This window comes from Myiozetetes cayanensis, unplaced genomic scaffold, assembly GCF_022539395.1.
Source record: "Myiozetetes cayanensis isolate MyiCay16 unplaced genomic scaffold, myiCay2020 scf1, whole genome shotgun sequence".
Lineage (NCBI taxonomy): Eukaryota > Metazoa > Chordata > Aves > Passeriformes > Tyrannidae > Myiozetetes > Myiozetetes cayanensis.
This window is the reverse complement of record NW_026086604.1, coordinates 93,099,848-93,119,510: the sequence shown is the minus strand read 5'-3', so window position 1 is coordinate 93,119,510 and position 19,663 is coordinate 93,099,848. Positions and strand designations below refer to the sequence as shown.

Below are 19,663 nucleotides of genomic sequence, written 5' to 3'. Positions count from 1 at the left end.
ACACCTACAAAACCTAAATACTCTGAATGCTATGTCACACCTTCTTTACCAGAACAATATACAGAAGAAGCAAATTGAGAAGATCTGTGTAAAGAAGCCTTCATGAAAAAGGCACCTTTCTTTACTCCTCTTTGCTTACCTTACAAATCACTATGCATATCCTAACACAAGATCTTTTTCAACCCATGACAAGATGAGTGAGTCTCTGTATTTAACAAATAGGAACCAGAAATACCTAAATACACAGCAGGACCTGAGGAAACATCATCTACATTCACTAGAACCCTATTTTTAATTAGTAGGGTATGTCATTGATTAGAACAACGGGGCCATTTTATCACTGTCACTGGGTATTGTTATTGACATTGTAGCCCAATCAATTGTTTTCTCTCCCTGTTCTTAGCAATCCAAATGCCTGCCCAAGCAATACAAATCACTGTATTTAGATACTATAGATACAAACCAGGAAGGCATGCAAAAATAATAGCTTAAACATGACCAACCTTAGAAATACATTACAAAGTTTATTCTATGGCACAGGCAGTCACGTGTCCTCATGGCAAACAACAATATCATCTGCAATAGTAACTTGAAGTTCTCAAACTTTTTATTTTGCCTAATGATTAAAACATTTCAGATCAGGATAATTACTGTAAGAATAACCATGCTAAAAAATACGACTGTCTATAAACCTATCTTGGTGTGAAAGAGTATTAGTAGTGAAGAGAAAAACATAAGGACAACTTTTTTCCAAATACACAGTTCTAAGTAATGTTAAGTAAAAGAACTGCAATTAAAAACCCATTTTTCACTAAAATCACTTAAAGTTCCTATGTCATCAAAATTTGTGTGTGCAGAGAAAGTATTACATGGTATGACAAGTATTACTGGTATGACACCAGTGAAAGTGTCATTGTAAAAATACCTAACAGTTGCTAAAACGAGCAGCTCTCTATGGTTTCTGCATCATTAAATCATTCAATTTTGCTCTGAAAAGCAAAAGCCACAGCAACTAACAATGCATACTGCAGAAAAAGCTCTGAAAACATTAGCATATGGCAAGATTATTTTTCAAAACTTATGGATCAAACTACTTTGATCTTTGTCCCAGGCAAAAATCTCAGAATCTGCACCTATCCTAAATCAGGTGTCAGTCTCAACAAGCAGTATTAATCTACGGATAAAGTCTTTGGCAAAGAAAGTAAAACACAGTTCAGGAATGTGAATATGTGGACAATGGGCATAAAATGTGCATTGAGAAGAAAGTTAGAAAAAAATTAAAAAATCACTGTTAACTTCTTGCTCTAAAAACTAGTGGTTCTTCATAACTTGAGTCTTGAAAACATAGACCCAATCACTATTATACAAATACATCATCCCAAGTATGAAGCTGCCACACAAACAATCCTGTTGGAAGAATCAGAATTAAGAGATGGCATCTCAGACTAAGCCTAAAAGTCATGTAGTGACATAGTTCCAAACGCCAGTGGTGAATCTCTGTCCAAAACCACAATCCAGGAAAGGCTAATGACAGAGGGCAGTATATCCTGCAAGACAGTTAGATCAATTTTGACCTTTTTTTTTTTTTAATGAAATCAAGTTTCACTTTGCAAACGAGAGAAACACTTTAAATTTCAGGTGAAGTCTATAAAAATAGAGGAGCAAGAATTCTCCTGGATAAAGAACAAAAGGACATTAATGATTGACCTACTCTGGAACAATGGCGTAACAGTACAGATAACTCTCCTACTATTCTAATGAGATTTCTTTATACCACATTTGATCCTTTCCTCCTTATGCTAAAATAAAAAGATGGAGGTGTGTTCAAGTGAACATTTGAATATAGCAGCATGAATGTACAGTTGTGTGTTTTAATGTGTTGTTGTTTCCAATACACTTCAACACCTATATATTAGCAGCTGTAGCCTAAAACACCAGGAATACCGTACGTAGTTGTTCAGAGTTCATGACATTTCTAGCAGATACCAACTGAACTTGCAACAACTGCAATTTTTGTATGACGGTAACAATCGATACATCTCACTTTGAGTCGCTACCTCCAACAAAGATTTCTGTCCCACAGAGAGTGGGTTAGACTGACTGATCTGTAACGCTGTGCCCACTTAGGTGCCACTCCTGCACGTATGTCATGGAGGAAAACCAACACAAGACAAGGGTTCTGATTCAAACAAAGTACCACAGGAACCAGGATGATGGTATGAGGTTTGTCCACAAGCAAGTGCAGGTGTGCCAGTACACATATAGACAATTAACAAGCAGTACCCGCTCCCCCACACTCCCACAGCTGCTCAGCTGTCAGGAGCTTCTGTGACCACATCCAGAGCAGCAGGATAGATAGCGTTAACAATACTATTTCTACCAAAAAAAAAGTAACAGACATTTACAGTTTATGTTCCTGGACTAAACAAGTTATTGCTTCTGGTCAAACAACAGATGTTTGAAGAAATTACTGTCACTTTGCAACAGCAGTTTTAAGACACAGATGTTCAAAAGTAAATCTGGTTCCATCTTCAGAATGCTTTATCACAGAAGCTATATTAAAATTCAAATTAATGTCAATATTGTCAGTCATTCAGCTTCATCCATCATTTTCAAGCTCATTTTCAGGATGAAATATGTAGGATCATTCCATTAACAGGTGTGTGGGGGAGAAGATGAAATTGAAACCTGTAAAACTCTGCACAGATATTGTAACAACTTTTGCTCTAAATATTCAGAAGTACCCAGGGAAAGAGACTAGTAACACTTCAGAAAACCAAAGAAATACCAAGTATCACTGCATATAACCCACTCAACGGGTAAACTCTTCTGATACATATCAACCTCTTGGATTTTTAACAATTATGGACATTTGGCCAGGCTTTTCAGACCCACAGTTAGAGCAAAGTAAGTTATGAGCTTTCAACGAATGCCATTCTACAAGAGATGTTAGGTACTATCAACTCTGATTCTTACATGGTCTCACCAAATAATAGTTTCAATTACTTGGTCTTAATTATTAAACATGAAATATCAAAAACCTGGCATATCACTTGCCACTGGCATATAAAGAATAACATCTACACTATGAAAATCACATTGTAGTTTAGAACTAGAACACATACTTCTAACAAAACTGGAAGTAGGTCGCAGGAATCAAACTATTTTAAAGCTCATGTCAGACTATGTCAGAAATTAAACCCACAGAATTACTGTATATGCATTGAGTGTTACCTGTTGACATTTGTATGTGTCTTTTCTGGTGGTTCACTGTGAAACTGAACCAAACACCCTGCAAATCATAACCACAAGGATTGCTGGGAACAGCTTTCATTTAAAGCATTTTGAAAGTATTAGAACAGTATTACAACATTAAATCATCGTATTTTCTATGTACTACAAAAACTGGTTTAATATTTTTAGAGTATCAGGGAAGCATGTGAATTCTCATCAAACTTCAAGTTCTGCAGACTTCCATTCCATTTTGTCTGGGATAGATTTCATTTTTTCTATTATACATACTTCACATGAAATAAGCTACAATTTACCAGCTGTTAAGCAATTTACCTATTATGTTGTTCTTTTTTCCCTCTTGTGTAATTTTCTTACTCACTGACGACATAAAAGAATAAGAATTCAAAAATAACAGTACAGTCAGTTGCCTTAAACCAGAGTTGCTCTATCAGTGAGCAAACTGCAGAGACAAGAAACACCAGTCGATCTGTTCCGTAACTTGCCCTACCACAACCAAATATATGTAGTTATGTCACTACTGCAGCCCACACCATGAATAATCACTCAAGAGGTTTCCTTCCAATGACTGGGTGTTCTTCATGACATCACCTTTGTGAATACCTGGAGTGTAACTAAATTTATGTCACGTAGGAGACAGCTGGCAAGACATGATTTTCTGATACCAGCTCAGGAGTCCCAACACCAGGCCAAATACAAGCATACACTCTCAGCAGGAAGTGTAGAACACCTGAACAAGTCAGGTATTTTGCTTACGGATAAATGAGGGCTGACTACTGCTCAACTCCTTATTAGCTTCAAAATTCCAGCAGGCTTCTTGTTTTCCTTCCATCCAGCTCACATGACAACACAGGCATAGCACAGTTAACTTCCTTCCTGTGTTTAGCAGTTGACTACTCCAGGGTTGATGATGACGAATACAAGTCTAACATATGAGAACAAGCATTTTAAATCTCACTGCACATTTAAGGTGATCCTGGATTAAATCTGCGATACCAACTCTTTTATTGGTGTTTGTTTCTAGACATCTTCAGAGATATGCATTATACCCTTTTAGGCAAAATCATCAAGCACACGTGCACACGATAACTTTTTGCATATCAGAGACCTCAGTGACCTCAACACTCTTAGAAGTATCTGCAACATCAGGACCTTTGCTGTAGTTTCCATATGAATGCAAGGCTTCTTCAGCGTCTGTGCTGAAGATAAAGATTAGAAAAGCAGGATGAATCATTCATAAAGACATAGAAGCTGTAGTTCAATTACAACTTTAGAGTCATAAGACTTACAAGTTGTAATTTGACTATCTGCACTGCCATATTTCCCTTTTGACTCTACACAAAATAGCAGTAGAATCTACACAAGCATTTCCATGTTTTTGTTACAGGCAACACCTTCCAAATACACAACGGGTGGTTGCACTAATCCAGGGCAAGGTATTCTTGAAGGAGAATGACCAACTTACTCAACTCACATTAAGAAACACATAAACAATTAAAGCAAGTGAAGAGGTTGGTATATGTATTCTAATTCTCAGAGCTCAGAAGATCAATTTACTAATCAAGTGATAAAAAATAAACACAATAAATGAGCCTGTCAATTTTTAAAAGTTTTTAAACCTGCAAGAAGTTGAACAAAAGTAATGAAAATCATAGATAATCATTTGTATGGAGGATGAGTAAGTTAAATACAGATCACCTGCACTTGAGAAACACAGATGATGAAAGACCATAACTCTAAAGATGTAATCTCAACTGGACGGAATGTAATCCACAATCTTTGGAGAGTGATGTTGATCAAACAAGATAGAGGGGAAGATACAGAATTGGTGGTTCCTTGCTAGATCTCACAGCTTGCCAAATCTGCTTATAAAGCCCTGATTAAACAGGTTGTACAAAGAAATGCAATCATTGCTTGCAAACATACCTTCAATGAACCTCTGTATCTGTATGCCTTATGGACTCAACCCATCATATCCACAGCATTTTTCAAGTCACCAAAACACTCCTGGTTAACCTACAACAGAGGCCCCCAATACCTTTGATGCTCTGGACTGAGGTTTTGCCAAGCAGTCTTCCTCTTTATTCCCAAGAACAACATCTACTAAGAAACAAATTTTAGCAAGCACTTTCCCTGCTTCAGTTCTCTAAGGTATGGGGATAATGATAATAATGCTGCCCTATCTCAAAACAGAGGATAAACCCACTACAAATTGTTGGACATTCGAGTATTAGTGAGATGAAGACTCCAGCTAGGGTGGACTGTCCTACAAGCTCATGAATGTTCACTGAAAAAATATTTTTTATCTAGTTTAAGAAACAAGACAAAGTAATTTAAGCCTAACCTATTTTGCACAGTTTGAAGCTACATTTTTTGTTAGTTATTCCATTATGACAAAAAAATAAATACATTTTACTCATTATGAACCAGATTTATTTGGACTAGAACAACAGCACCAACTATTCTGTTTTAGCAAGTCCATTTACTTCAGATCCTACAAGTGCTCCCTCCAGTCCTTGTATTCACAGCCAGCGCCCTAGGAAAACCAAGAGAAGAGGAAAAAAAACCTCAAAAAGTTACTATAGTCATATCCTCTACTGTAAGAGTGCTATCTAATGGAGATACCAAGATTATGGACCAAAGTTTCTCCTTGCTCACAACAACACTGTACCTAGAAATTGTTCAGAATAATGGGAAGCAAAGAAACGTTCAATCTCTGCCTGAAAACTTAATCTGATGTGAGACCTTTAAACCAGCTCCTTCAAATTGCTTAAGCACCAACAGAGTGTATTTCAAGAAATCCGAAGTTATTTTAACTCCCACATGCAAGAATGGTTCCCGTGCTAACAACCCAACAACAAGCCCGCATCGTATTGACTAAGGACGCCCAAATTCGCGCCTCCCCCCACCCACCCACCCCCGCCGCGAGCATCCCGCTCCTAAGTGAACTCCTGGCAAGGGACGCGATTCGCGGCGAGTTTGCGGGCGGCGGGGCCGGGGGGAGCCAAGGCCGCCCGGGGAGCGGCCCTGCGCATCCTGCCGCCGCCGGGACACGGGAACTGCGGGCCGGCAGGGGCGGCCAGCGCCGGGGGGGGAGGTCTGCGGGAGCCGGGGGCTGCCGGCACTCCCCCTCTCCCCTCTCCGCAGCGGCGCCGCCGCCCCTGCGCGCCCTCCCCGCGGAGCGTGCGGGCGGCGCCGGAGCCCCGCAGGGCGGCAGGGATGGGCGAGGGGCGCGCACCGCCCCGCCCGCCGCGGGGGGCGAGGGAAGGCTAGGCGAGGGAGGGGGCAAGGTGCGGCGGCGGCGCTGGCCGTACCTGCTGTGTCGCTGCGCGGCGGCGGCGCTGCTGTAATAGGCCGCCCTGCGCTGGGCGCTGCGCGGCACCGGGCGCAGCGGGATCTGGTCCGCCATCTTGGGGGCGCCCCCCCCGCCGCCCGCGGGGCGCCGCCCGCCCCGTGACGTCACGGCCGACGGCGGTGACGTCAGGGGGCGGGGCCCCGGGTAAACAAGGGGGCGGTGGGGCCGGGGATGGATCCGGGATCGCGGGGTGGATCCGGGATCGCCGGGTTGAGGGGAAGTTCGGTATGTAAAGAGAAATGTCTGCGAGTATCCGCAGCGGGGGAGCCTAGAGGACGGAGCCTGGCTCTTCTCGGCGGCCCCAAGCAATAGGACAAGAGGCAGCGGACAGAAACAGATGCGCAGGAAGTTCCGCCTGAGCATGAGGAAGAATTTCTTTACTGTGCGGGTGGCCGAGCACTGGAACAGGTTGCCCAGAGAGGATGGGGAGTCTCCCTCTCTGGAGATACTCAAGAACCGCCTGGATGCAATCCTGTGCCGTGTGCTCTGGGATGAGCCTGCTGGAGCAGGGAGGTTGGACCAGATGACCCTCTGTGGTCCCTTCCAGCCTGACCCGTTCTGAGATTCTGTGATTATTCAGCTGCTGAAGTCCCAGACAGGGGAGCCGCAAAGAGGATGAGCCAGGGGCTGTGTGGGTGCCATTCACGGGCCTGGCAGCGTGGGGAGCACAGGCAGTTCACGTGGGAGCCCTGAGTTCGGGGCTTGAACAGGAATTGCAGGAGACAAATCCCATCCTGGTTCTCCTCAGCTCACCTACTCTTGTATAAGTTGATGTAGGGTCGGCTCCCCTTCCACCTCTTGGAGGGCGAGGGCCAGCTGTCACCTGTGCTGGATGTCAGTGAACACTGATGGGAACCCCAAAAACAAATAAAAGCACTGTGAATTGACAATGATGGTTTCCTGACATTGAACAGAGATGGGTATTGCCACTTGTAAATGGACATTCTGTATATCAGGGAGAACGAACCAAGTCTATGGGACCTCACAGGGGAAGGATCAATAGACAAGTCACCACTAGCAAAAACTGGTTTGGAAGACAGAAGTTTTCATAGACCTACTGTAGGATATTATCCCTCAGTATTTCTCTGAAATCAGATGCTGTGCAGAGCCAAAGGCCTAATACCATATGAAAGACTTCCCACAAAAGGGGAAAAAAAAAAGACACTTCAGATAGAAGTGTTGCTTTACCTTATGATGTACTTTCTACCTTAGAATAAGGCACCACAATATGCAGAGTACAGTGAAGGATGCTCCCATCTGCTGGAGTGAAGGTTATGGAGCACTGGCAGTGCTTGCCAAGTGCCAATTTCTAAGCAGTATTTTGACTTCAGGCATATTATGTGTTACTGAACTCACCGACAGACACAGAACACTTGAAACTGAACCAGGAGAGCGAGAACAACAGTTACATGGGAGGCACAAAGCCCATATAGGAATAAAAGGAAAATTTTCTCATCTGGGCATGGGGCAAGACTTTGCTGGGTATTCGAAGTGTTGCACTTGGAAATGTCAGGAAGGGGAGAGATGTTTATTTAACTTTGTAGCTGTGATAATCATTATAATGTTGATGGCTGTACAACAGTCGAATCATAGAATTGTAATATAGATTGAAAGGGATGTCCAGATGTCACCTAGACCAAGCCCATGCTCCAAGACATGGAGTTTGATACCAGGTTGTTCAGGGCCATGTGCAGTGGAGTATTGAGCACCTCCAAGGACAGCACAGTGTTTCCACAACTTCTCTGGGCCACCTATTGCAGTGTTTATCTTGTGATAAACGAATTGCTAATAATTAATCAGAATTTCCCATGTTCCAACCTGGGAAACATGAAATCAGCCATAACTGTGCATCTCTGAGAAAAGTCCATGCTCCATTTGATCTGTACTGTCCCATTACTTACTTATATTCAGCCACAAAGTTTCCTCTTAACCTTTTCTACTCCAAGCTGTGCAGGCTGAGCTCTCAATCTGTCCTTATATATCATGTTCTCCAGCCCCTGACCATCTTAGTCACCCTTGTGGAGACTCACTTCAGAATAATAGTGATGAGAAGACCAAAACTGGACAGGTACAAGGGCCATACAGAGGGGAAGGGTCACGTCCCTCTTGTACCTGCTGGCTACATGCTTACTAAAACTGCACATCTCACAACTTTAAAATTCTAAACTTTGATATTAACAACAGTATATTCAGAATCCTCATGTGGCTAATGAAATTGCTGCAGGCCAAGAGAATTTGTTTCCAGTTTATTATTTGATTCAAGCCCCATGGCAGAGCAGTTTTTGAACTGAACAGAAAAACACTTAATTCACAAGTTAGCAGCCTAAGATCAATCTTCTTGTCTGTGCAGAACTTTGGTTCCGGTTATTTGGTTATATTTCTGGTTACTTAACAGATTATTTGGCCTGTAACTACCTTTATTGTTAGTCAGTTATGTGTATGTCTTTGTAGATTCTGTATGTATAGATAAATACATGATCCAGCATATATAATGAAAGGTTTATTATTGTTAGACTTGTAAAGGGCCCCAGCATGAGACAATCATTAGGAACTATAAATGCCTCTAGAGTCTTGATTTCTTACTGAGTCTCATGTATTCTGTAAGCATTATTTTATTTATGACTACTTTAAGGTTTTAAGAGAAAAATACTTCACTATTACCTGTGTGCAGAGAGGCTTTCATTAGAAAGCCCTCTAAGAAGAGGAAAATGAGTTTTTTAGAAAATCAATAGCCAAGAAAGGGACAAAATGGAATATTTATAATTTTAAATGCATGCAGTTTTGATTACTTCAAATATGTGTTTAAAACTTGCAGTTAAGACAGTTACTGGAAATCTATCATGATTTCATCTTGATCATTCTAATTGCCTTTTTGCATCAGTATTTTCATAAAATGGTAAAAGCTCTTAAGGGCAGGAACTTTGAATCCTGTTTTATGTTTTGTAAAGAAAATCCTTACATTTATATAAAAGTTTTTTAATGCAAAATTGAGACCTTGGCATATGATATGTAGGGAGTTTTCAAGATGCCACTAGAAAATGTGCCTGCATTTTGAAAATAATATTTCCTTTTCTATTTAGAAATACTGAAAGGTCACAGAATAGACTTGGTTTTGATTCAGATTTTGCTATTCGGGCTTTTCAGGCAGGTGTTATTTTGCTTTGTGGAAAAAGCTTTTCATTTCAGGAATTAATTTCAATGTTAAGTAACATTTGTCACTTAAATATCATGATAACATACATTTACGATAATAAGTAAATATAACACCATTCTAAAATAAAATTTCTGTATCGTCCTTTCCATGCTTCTTTTTTGCATCTTTTTGCATTTATAACAGGTGGCAGAGATCCAGAACCTATGATTTACGGATCTTGTGAACTCTTGATTTGAGTAGGAATGAGCTGGCATGGAAACGGTTTTGCATTTGTTGCATGTGTCTGCTACAGGTGCAGAACCTATCTGTAGCTAGTTCTGCCTGATATTCCCAGAGGGCATTTTATAATAATTTATACTTGTGTTACCATTCTACTTCTGCTGTAAATGTTCAAGGTTAAATGCTCCTTCCCTCCTAATCCTGTTTATGTATCCAGTCTGGGCTAGGGTAAGGGAGGGGAAATGAAAGGCAGTTTGAAGATAATTCATTCTTCACTATCTTCTTGGAGCCAAATTATAAAATCATTTATACTGGAGTAAATCTGTGGAAGTGATACTAAAATCAGTTTAATATAAAACAAAAGAAACAAGTTTCAGTAAGCCTTACATAATGTTACATGATACAAAATTTGTATTACTTCTATACTAGGTATTTTCTCACCTGATCCTTCAAATCTCCTTGTATCTCTGTTTTAATTGTGGAACTTTATTCATCAGTGATGAACCAGTTCAGTATCTGTCTTCAAATTTTCAGCAAATTGCAAATTGGTCCAAGACACCTAGAGGCTTAAAAAAATCACTGGCAAAACCTAAGCACAGCAACACAGAAAGAATCTGGTTGTCTTTATAGGAAGAGCTAAGTGCAGCAATGAAAACTACACCAAATAAATTTTTACACTGTTAGAGCGAGGGAGCAAAACAAGTACAAAATAGAGAGAGCTAAAACAGCTGCAGTTATCAGCTTTACTAATTCTAATAGCAGAGTCTTCATACCTTCATATCTTCATATCCGTAGGATGTAACAAAATGTCTTGCTCTCGGAAAGAACAAAATTGGAGATACTGTATAGCCTGAGAGTATCCTTGTTTTCAAAGATTATTTCAGACAATGAAGCTGGATGCAATTCAGTTATACACCAAAATCAATGAGTTTAAAAACAGCAACAAGAAGTAAAAATAATCATATTAAATACTACTATACTATTAAAAACCCTGGGATGCAATAAGTACTGGAAACAAAATACTGATCACATATAAATAAAATACTATTGTCTACATCTCTACTAGAAAGAATATCCTATTTCTATACATTTTATTTTTAATATTCACAGCATTCAGTGTTTGTCAATTAATTGTGCTCCCAGCTGTTACATTTCTTTCAGACCTTCCTTCAAGGTCTTCTCTTTGGTAAATGTCAACTCTGCATCTCTGCAGTATTTATAGGTTGCTAAATCTCTGTTCCACCTATTGTAGTTCATCCTTACCAAACTGTGTGTCCCACCACACTGGCTTCACTCCAGCTCTGTGCCACCCTCACCTGTATTCCACCAAGTCAGTCTTAGTGGAATATCTTCTCCAATATCTTCTCCAATGTGCAAAATAATGTATATGTTGTATTTTGGATTTTGCTAGACTCCTAGACAATAACAGGCCTGGCTGAAAAGGCATTTTCTCCAGTTCACTTGGCAATAGATGAGGCAAAAAAGCAAATCCTAGAGTACTTAAATAAAATTGGTTTGGAAACAAAGGTACACTTCAGTGACTTCTGATACAATTATCAGTCATACCTTCACTTAAGCTATTAATTGTTGATTGTGGATAAACAAAAGGAGAAAATGATAAATACAATACTCATTATTTTACTGTACTTTTACAGTGGCCCTTCAGCGAGAACCATCTAGTAATTGTTCACCATATCTATTCAGTTATTTTTACCTCTAAGTTAAAAATTGCTTCAATATATGTTTCAAAATCTCATGCCTGCTCATTAGCTTCTGAGATACTCTTTCTCATCCTCTTAATGTATCTAAATTCAATTTTAGATTTTTATTTCTAGTTGGAGAAAAAAATCCCATGGACTCAAAACTTTTGAGCTGGATTACCAACTTCTGATTTTCTCTTAAAACAAGAGACTATCCAATAAAATGTTCCCAGGATCTGTGGTGCAAAATCAACAGCAAAGCATATCAGCCCTTTCAAACAACAGGTTTGGGGTTTTTTTTTGGAGTGTTTTCAGTGTGTTTATTTTATCAAATTCCATACTGCTGATGTTTCAAATAAATAAATACAGCTGCTTTAACTACTTCTTCAAACTGAAAGAAAATGCACCCATGGATTAATTACAAATTTCATGTTGTTTCAGAGCTTCTGAAAAGGTCATGGAAGGACAAACAAGGTCCAAGTGTAAACTCGAGTATTTGAGTTGTGAATGCTGGTATCAGACTCACTTGGATCTGATTTCCTTTTGTGGTTTCTGTTACAGTAGTGACCAAGAAAAAAAAAAAGCTTCAAGTGGGATTAGGGGGTCTTTGTTCTGAGAGCTATAGAGAAGTTGATGAAGAAAAGGTTCCCAGATGATAAGTGACAAAATACTTAGTGTCTTGTATAGCATATCCTTCAAAAGTCAGAAAATACTTAAAATCTCCTCTTTCTCTGATATCTCTTTATGTCTGCCCCAGCCATCAGCTCAGGATCATAGCAAAAAGGTTTCTTTTTTGCCTCAGACCTGCTTCTGAAACCCACTTTTTCTCAGACATTTTAGCCTGTCACATCTGGCCTCTATTAAAACCTAAATGTCATCTCTTTGTATACTGATTTCACTCCAAGCAGCAGTTCGGAACTTAATGGATTTTTCTTTTTCCTCTTATCCATATAGGAAACATAATTGTCACAGAATCATTAAGGTCCTTTCCTCTCATCCTTTTGCTTGAGACACAGCAGAAGAGACTGATCACTACTTCACTACAATCTCCTTTCAGGTGGAGAGAGTCAAAAGGTCCCTTTGACCCTCCTCTTCTCCAGACTAAGCAACCCCAGTTTCATCAGCCATTCCTCATAGGACATGTTTTGTATAACCTTCACCAGCTCTCTTGCCCTTTTCTGAACATGTTCCAGCACTTCAATGTCCTTCTTTGTAGTGAGGGGCCCAGAACTTGTCAAAGGACTCACCACTGCTTCTGACTATAGAGGGACAATCACTTCCCTAGTCCTGCTGGCCACAATATTTCTGATACAGGCCAGGATACCACTGGCCTTCTTGGCCACCTGGACACACTTCTGGCTCATATCCAGCCAGCTGTTGACTAGTATCCCCAAATCCTTTCTGCTGAGCCACTTTTCCCCAAGCCTGTAGCACTACATGGGGTTGTTGGGACTCAAGTGCAGGACCCAGCACTTTGCCTTGTTGAAGCTCATGCAGTTGTCCTTAGCACAGTCTTAGCCTCAGGACTGCTACCACACCCTTTTTCTGGTATTAGGAATGTCAGCTGCTGTCAGATCAACTCAGCATAAGCTGAAGAGATCACTTTCCTACCTCATCACTTTCAATGTCTTGTTTCTTTCCACATCCTCTACCTTCTTCCCCAGTATTCCACTGAGCAGCAATCTGTTCCCACTCAACTGATTATTTCTCAGTAAGACATTGTTTCCCATCACTAATCAACAGATAATTCCAGTGGTTTTTGTCTACTTCTATAATTTGCAAAGGTTTTCTCTCATTCCTTAGGAAATTCCCCATAAATGGAAAAAAAAAAAAGGTTAATTACTCTTTTATAGAACTAAGAAGGGTCAGCTTCTTTCTACAAAGCAAACTGAAATCAGGGTTGTCCTCAATAATACTGGATAAAGAACATCAGTTTTGGTCTCCAAAATACCAGGATGAAGACTGGTTTGCCTATAAATATGAGCTCCCTGCAGCTTCCAGTATCCTTGTCTGGTTCTAATTTATGTAAATCTGGAAGAATTGGTAGCCAAGTGCAGTTTTTGAAAGTAGATAATGTTGTTGTGAAGAACCTTAAGACTAAAAAGGAATATGTACTTCAGATAGCAGAGTAAATAAGTTATCCACAAAAACTGGCTGGGACAATATACAATTTTAGTGCATTGCTTAGACATAATACATAAGGGTTGAAATAAATAGAGATTGAAGTCACTAGGATTTAATTTCTTGGATTACAGAGGCATGGAGTCATAGCCCATGATGGCATGGAAAATAATAATATAACCAAAATTACAGGTGCAAGATACAACAGACAAAACAAGATTGAAACAACCAGCTAAGGGAAGAGAAATAAACACACATGACATAAATTTCTTTTGTAGATTGTATGTACAACTGTAAGGATGATAGAACAGTCAGCCGTGGCTCGCCATTTATCAGTCTTTTGGTAAAAAGAAAGATTCTTCTAACCCCAAATTCACTTTCTATGAAAGGAATCGAGAGGAGTTCATGTCTTGTACAGACTTCAGGGAAATTTATTATATTAAGTTTAAAAGGCTGAAAAGAAAGGAAAGAGAGAGAGAGATGAGCATTGTACCTTTCAGTCAGAAGGTGGGGGGCAAGAAGAGAGCAGGTGAAGAGGCAAGGAAGAAGCTCTTCAGAAAAGTGGGACTTCTAGGGAATTTTTCTGCTCTCATAAATTTCCTATTAAAAAAAAAGAAAAAGAAAAGCCACAATCCTTTCCATGAATTCTATCAATAGCACAAGATAGGCTTTTTTCTGAAGATGGACTTTTGTTTGGGATTATATGCTTTTCTCCTAGCTTCTTGATTTTATTTGGCTTTCTACAAAATCCATTTAAAACAGGGAAAGATATGAGTGATCAGTTTTCCCTCCATAAGACAGGTGCATGAAAATAATTTCACAGACCTCTGGTGCAGTATGGCAATACAGATTAAAATGATCTGCCTACAAGCAGGTTCAGTTGGGATTAGGACTGACTCATGCTGTCCTGCCCAGATCATAGGACTAACCCTTTTTTCTATGAAATGTATGGATGGTTATACACATCACCATTAAATATTGATCTTCTAGGAAGCATGTGTAATCTCAAGTTGCATACAGCTTGCTTTCTTGAAAGAGGCGAGTTGATCAGTATTAAAGAAAAAAAGCTGTGGAGGGGGTGCCCTGCAAATTCTATATGACTTTTTCAAGAAAATAAAGGTAACTTTATTTCAAGGTCAAAGACTTTTCTTCTGGAAAACAAGAATTAATGTTTTATAGCGTGTTTCTCTTTGTACTTGTAATGCACAACATGGTCTCTTAACAAAAGACAAAACTGATGTTATTAGAGGATTCCCATTTGAAGACTTGGCGGAGGTGGAAGCATCCCTGATAGAAGAAATGTGTCCTTGGGCCTTCTCTGAAACATGAACAATGTGGGTGCAGTGGTACATAAAAAATGGAGTTCAGAATAGACCTGTAGCCTTAAGCTTCATAGAGTCATAGAATTATTGTATCATTAATTGTGAGGTGAATGGGGTGCACATGAGTGATTTGAGCCTTTATGTCAATACCTCTGCTCCCTTGCAGTGGGTACAGCATGAAAGATTTTTCGCAGACAGCTCAGGCAAGAACACAACTGGAGATTTTGAAAAAGAGGGCCTGTAGCATGGCCTAACTATAAGGGGGTTTGTGGACTTCCATTCAGTTGCCTTTCTTCAGGCATATATGAGCGTGTATACATATATATATCTACATATGCTAGCTAAGAAACTTAGCTAACTAAAATGACTGCTTCCTTCTAGTATTACAAGTTACAAACTTTCAGCCCTAACTTGGTGAAATGAGAAGGTCTTCATCAAATGCCTTCTAAAGAATTTGTCTTCCATTTATAACTGCCTCTCTCATATCAAACCCACTAGGAGAGTAAAAACAGCAATTATTTATAATAACTTTATTGGGTATAATTTCCATCTGTCTTTGAAAGCTCTGCCTGCTGTTTTCAGGCTGTGCATGTTAAACAGAAGTGCTTACACTTGACCTTGCTCTTGATCCACTCTTTGTGCGCAGCAGTGCCTTTCTTCTTCTGAAAGATAGGTACAATTTGTGTCCACATAAATTATACTGTACTTGCTATTAACATTCTTTTATCTGGTAAATTACTTACACTGATTATGTTGAAGACTGTTCTATGAGCTGTTGATAATGCAGGTCTATGATTTGGATGTAATATGTCATTCTTAATTTAGGACAAGGCTGAAAGGAGATGACAGCTTGCTATAACATATGCAAAAAATCAGGTCCTGGCCACATGCAGTCAGGAAAGGATCCACAGTAGTATTTGTAACAGAAAACGTGTTCAGCCTTGGCATTCTGGCTAAATTCCAGCTTCAGTAATTATTCTGTCTAAGTCTTCCTACAATTCCAAATGGCTGATTATAAGATAATAAGAAAGATAATTTCTTTCATGCCCCAGATTCATGGAGCACTTTGGCATAGGTAACCTCCATCCTGTACTTCATTGGAGAAGAAACAAACAGGAAAAATTAGATATACTTCCTTCTCTTAACAAATAGTTAAGACTGAGCTAGGATTCATGTGATTTACCTTGCTCAGTCATCCATAGGACTAGAAATGTTACATTACTGATTTATCAAAAGATATGGAGCTTTGCTCCAGAATAAGTGTGCTGTGCATTCAGGGTAAATGGGACCCATTAGTAGATTAGAATACCGCAGGGCTGCACCCTCTCAAAGAGGAGAGGGAGGACAGGAGGGTTCTAGCCTTTCTTTCATGCAATCCCGTCCCTTAACAACAGGTTCCAAGCAACTAGTGATTTGACATTGAATAAATCTCACAGCACATTTTTGGTGGTGGTAACACTTTTTTTTTTTCATGCGAGAACCCAAAGGAAAGTAGAGGTAACAAGTATAAGTACTAAATAAATGGCAAAAAGTAGAAAGAACCCAAACATACTGGGTAAATTGCTCTGCCTTCTTTTCTCTTTCTGCACAGTGCTGAGGTCTTCCCTTACGGTTCTTAGCATGTTTGCTGATTTAAGAAAATTAAGATGAAGAATGTGGTTCCTACACAATTTGGCTGCTCTGAGCACCCATTACTGAAGAAGCCTCCCGCATTTCATTTGCTCAATGACTATGCCTTCTCCCCATCACTAAGGAAAACATTAAGACATTAAAGGCAGATTTCTTCTATGAAGTGCAAACTTCTCACACTTTTGTAAGCTATTTTTTTTCTAACATTAGATTTTTTCAAAGTAATGCAAAAATACTACAAATAACAACAACAAAAAAGGTTTTTTTAAACCGCATATCTCTGAGGCATTTTTTGTTATGATAGTAATAATAAACACATACATATAGGGCCTCTCAATATTAAGCTTATTTTTATAAAGCCATATGACAAAAAAATAATTGCTCTACATGACCCAAAACTCCCCTTGCTCTTTTTAATGCAGTTCAGCAAAGAGATCTAGCCTCATAGTGCCAGTTTCATCCTGTTGCTGCACAGATCTGGCAATCAGTGGCTATCCACTGTCTGGGTCCCAGGAGGCAGAAAACAGCTTTGCAGTGCTGAATTTTGTACTATTATTATTTTTAGAGTTTCAGTGTACTGCAGATATTTGCTTATGTTCTTCTTATATTTTCCCTGTGAATTAACTCTTTTAAAACTAAATATCTATTTTCTGAGGAAAGATTTTTAAAATATCTTGTTCTAGAAAAAGTCCATGTAAACATTCACAAACCACTGTGGACTCTGTCTTGTTCCAGTTGCAGTCCTGCAATATTGAAACCACTGGGTATTTTGCTAGAAATTTTTGTTCTTATGCTTTATGTTACTATAAGTCGTTTTTATGCTGTACAAAATTCTGTAGAGCACAACATTCCACTCTTCCATCCTCTTCAGATGGATAGTCAAGATATCCCTCCTTGTTCTCCATAGGTCAAGCAGAGCCAATAGGATTCAGTCCATGTAACTAAAGGACCATTCCCAGTATTTCAACTACTTCCATCATTCACATTCAAGAGTTAAGGCAGCTATTAAGCTGGTCTGTGCTCTCTTACCTATCCCCAAAACCTGCCCTACAGCCTGTGGTTTGGCACATTTTGTGGACCTATTTGATTTGTTTGCAAATCTGCTTCTTAGCAACTCTCTCATAAGAGCTCTGCTGCATTAGTGTGATCTCCAGTAACTGGGTCAGAGAGAACTCTCACCAATCTTCTATATACATATGTGAAGTTGGTTAAACATTACTCCTGAGGGCTAAAGGTGCTTATTTACAAAGAAGGAACCAAAAGACAAGATGCTAATTGACCGTATTTTACTAAAACATTTGTGCAAAGGGGCAAACCAAAGTATGCTTCCTGCATGCAGTATACACAGACCACTACCACATACAGATTCCCAGTTCTCTGTATGGCCATTACGTACAGAAAAGGCAAGAAGAAAAAAGCTGGAAGAAAGGTTTGACTCCTCTTGTCAGCAAAGTTCTGCCTCTGCAAATGGAAATATTACCTTCGTCCCCTACTGGATCAAGGAAAAAATGACATAAGCTAGGCTTATCAAAAGCATACAGATAAAATTGTTTTGATGAAAAATTGAATTCTCAAATACATATTTTGAAAAGTCTATCCAATAGTTAAAAGGAAAGAAATGAAGTGCTTCTGTAAGAGCTTTGAGAAAACTAAAAGAAAAATCAAACTGTGTTCAACCACATTATCAAAGTTTCTGACAAAGGCTAAAAAAAACTTAGTGAGGCAATTTTAGGTTCACTAAGATGCTTCTGAGATAGCACAGCTGTTTCTCTGTCCCACACTGAGTTTTTATTGCAAAGTCACAGTGTAATGTAGCAGATCTTCTAAATGGCATTAAAAAAAACCCTTCTCCTCAAAATAAAAATATGGACAGCCTAAATAAGAACAAGCTAATTTTGTCTCTTTATCAACTAAGTTTCCAAGAGTACATGACATAGGAGTAAGTTTATTTTTGTCTGGTGATGCTAAAATCGTCATTGGGTTTGTTTACTGTATTACTTGTGATTGAATAGCTAGGCATACAGTTTTAGCAATAAGAAATTATTGTTTAAAATATTTCCTCTACATGCATTTTTAAATTAAAAAACAAATAACTTAGGCCACAGAACGTATGGCAGGTGATCAATGGATGTGGAAGTTCAATGAAAGTCTCCTGAGCTCGGTGCAACACACAGCTGAAGTACTTGTGTCATCATATACTTCATGTAAGAAAAAGATTAGGCACTTTGGATCATCACGTCTGCAGTGAAACATTAATCTTGAAAAATACATTTTGAGCTCAAGAAATACCTTTGCAGCTTATTAACTTCTATAGGTACTTTCCCCTCATCATTCCTATAAGGGATATTAATTGATGTAGGTTGCTTCTTAAAGACACAAATACTTTGTGAAGGATATAGAGATACATATTTTTATGAACATCCTCTTTGAACCATAACATCTGCTGGGGCTTTGAAGTATCCCAATACCATTATCAGCTGTTGTATTCAATCAACCCCCACATTATTTATCTCAGTCAGTGATTATTTATTTTTGGTTCAGAGACTTTGTGCTAAGATGGATTAAATTTTAATATCAACAATGTAAATGAGTAGCTGAGAACAATAAAAATTTCCTTTCTGTTATAACTCAAAAATATTTCCACAGGCATCCATTATTTTCAATTGTAAAAGGGTTTGGTATGTAGCTTTTCCAATTCTTCATGAAACTAGATAATGTTTACTTATTCCAGATGTTGCCTGCTATTAAAAATCAGAAACAAAGCAACATTATGAGATTATTATTTTATTTCTGTAGCATCTTGCACTGAGTATTATCCTTGCCTCTCTTTGTTTCAAATAATGTAATTAGTTCTCTTACATCAAATCATGATGTAAGCCAAAACTGTATAACTATGTAGTATTTTTATTAT

At 39.0% G+C, this 19,663-nt stretch overlaps 1 protein-coding gene across 1 annotated transcript in view; it reads right to left on the bottom strand.

Moving 5' to 3' along the window:
• Nucleotides 1-6,689, bottom strand: part of ATP9B (ATPase phospholipid transporting 9B (putative)) — a 157,970-nt gene extending 151,281 nt beyond the window's left edge. Inside the window, exon 1 of the mRNA XM_050308489.1 lies at nt 6,567-6,689. Within this exon, the coding sequence (XP_050164446.1) occupies nt 6,567-6,661 (95 nt within the window). The 5' untranslated portion in view covers nt 6,662-6,689. The remainder of the gene's footprint in view (nt 1-6,566) is intronic.
• Nucleotides 6,690-19,663: the final 12,974 nt, after the last annotated feature.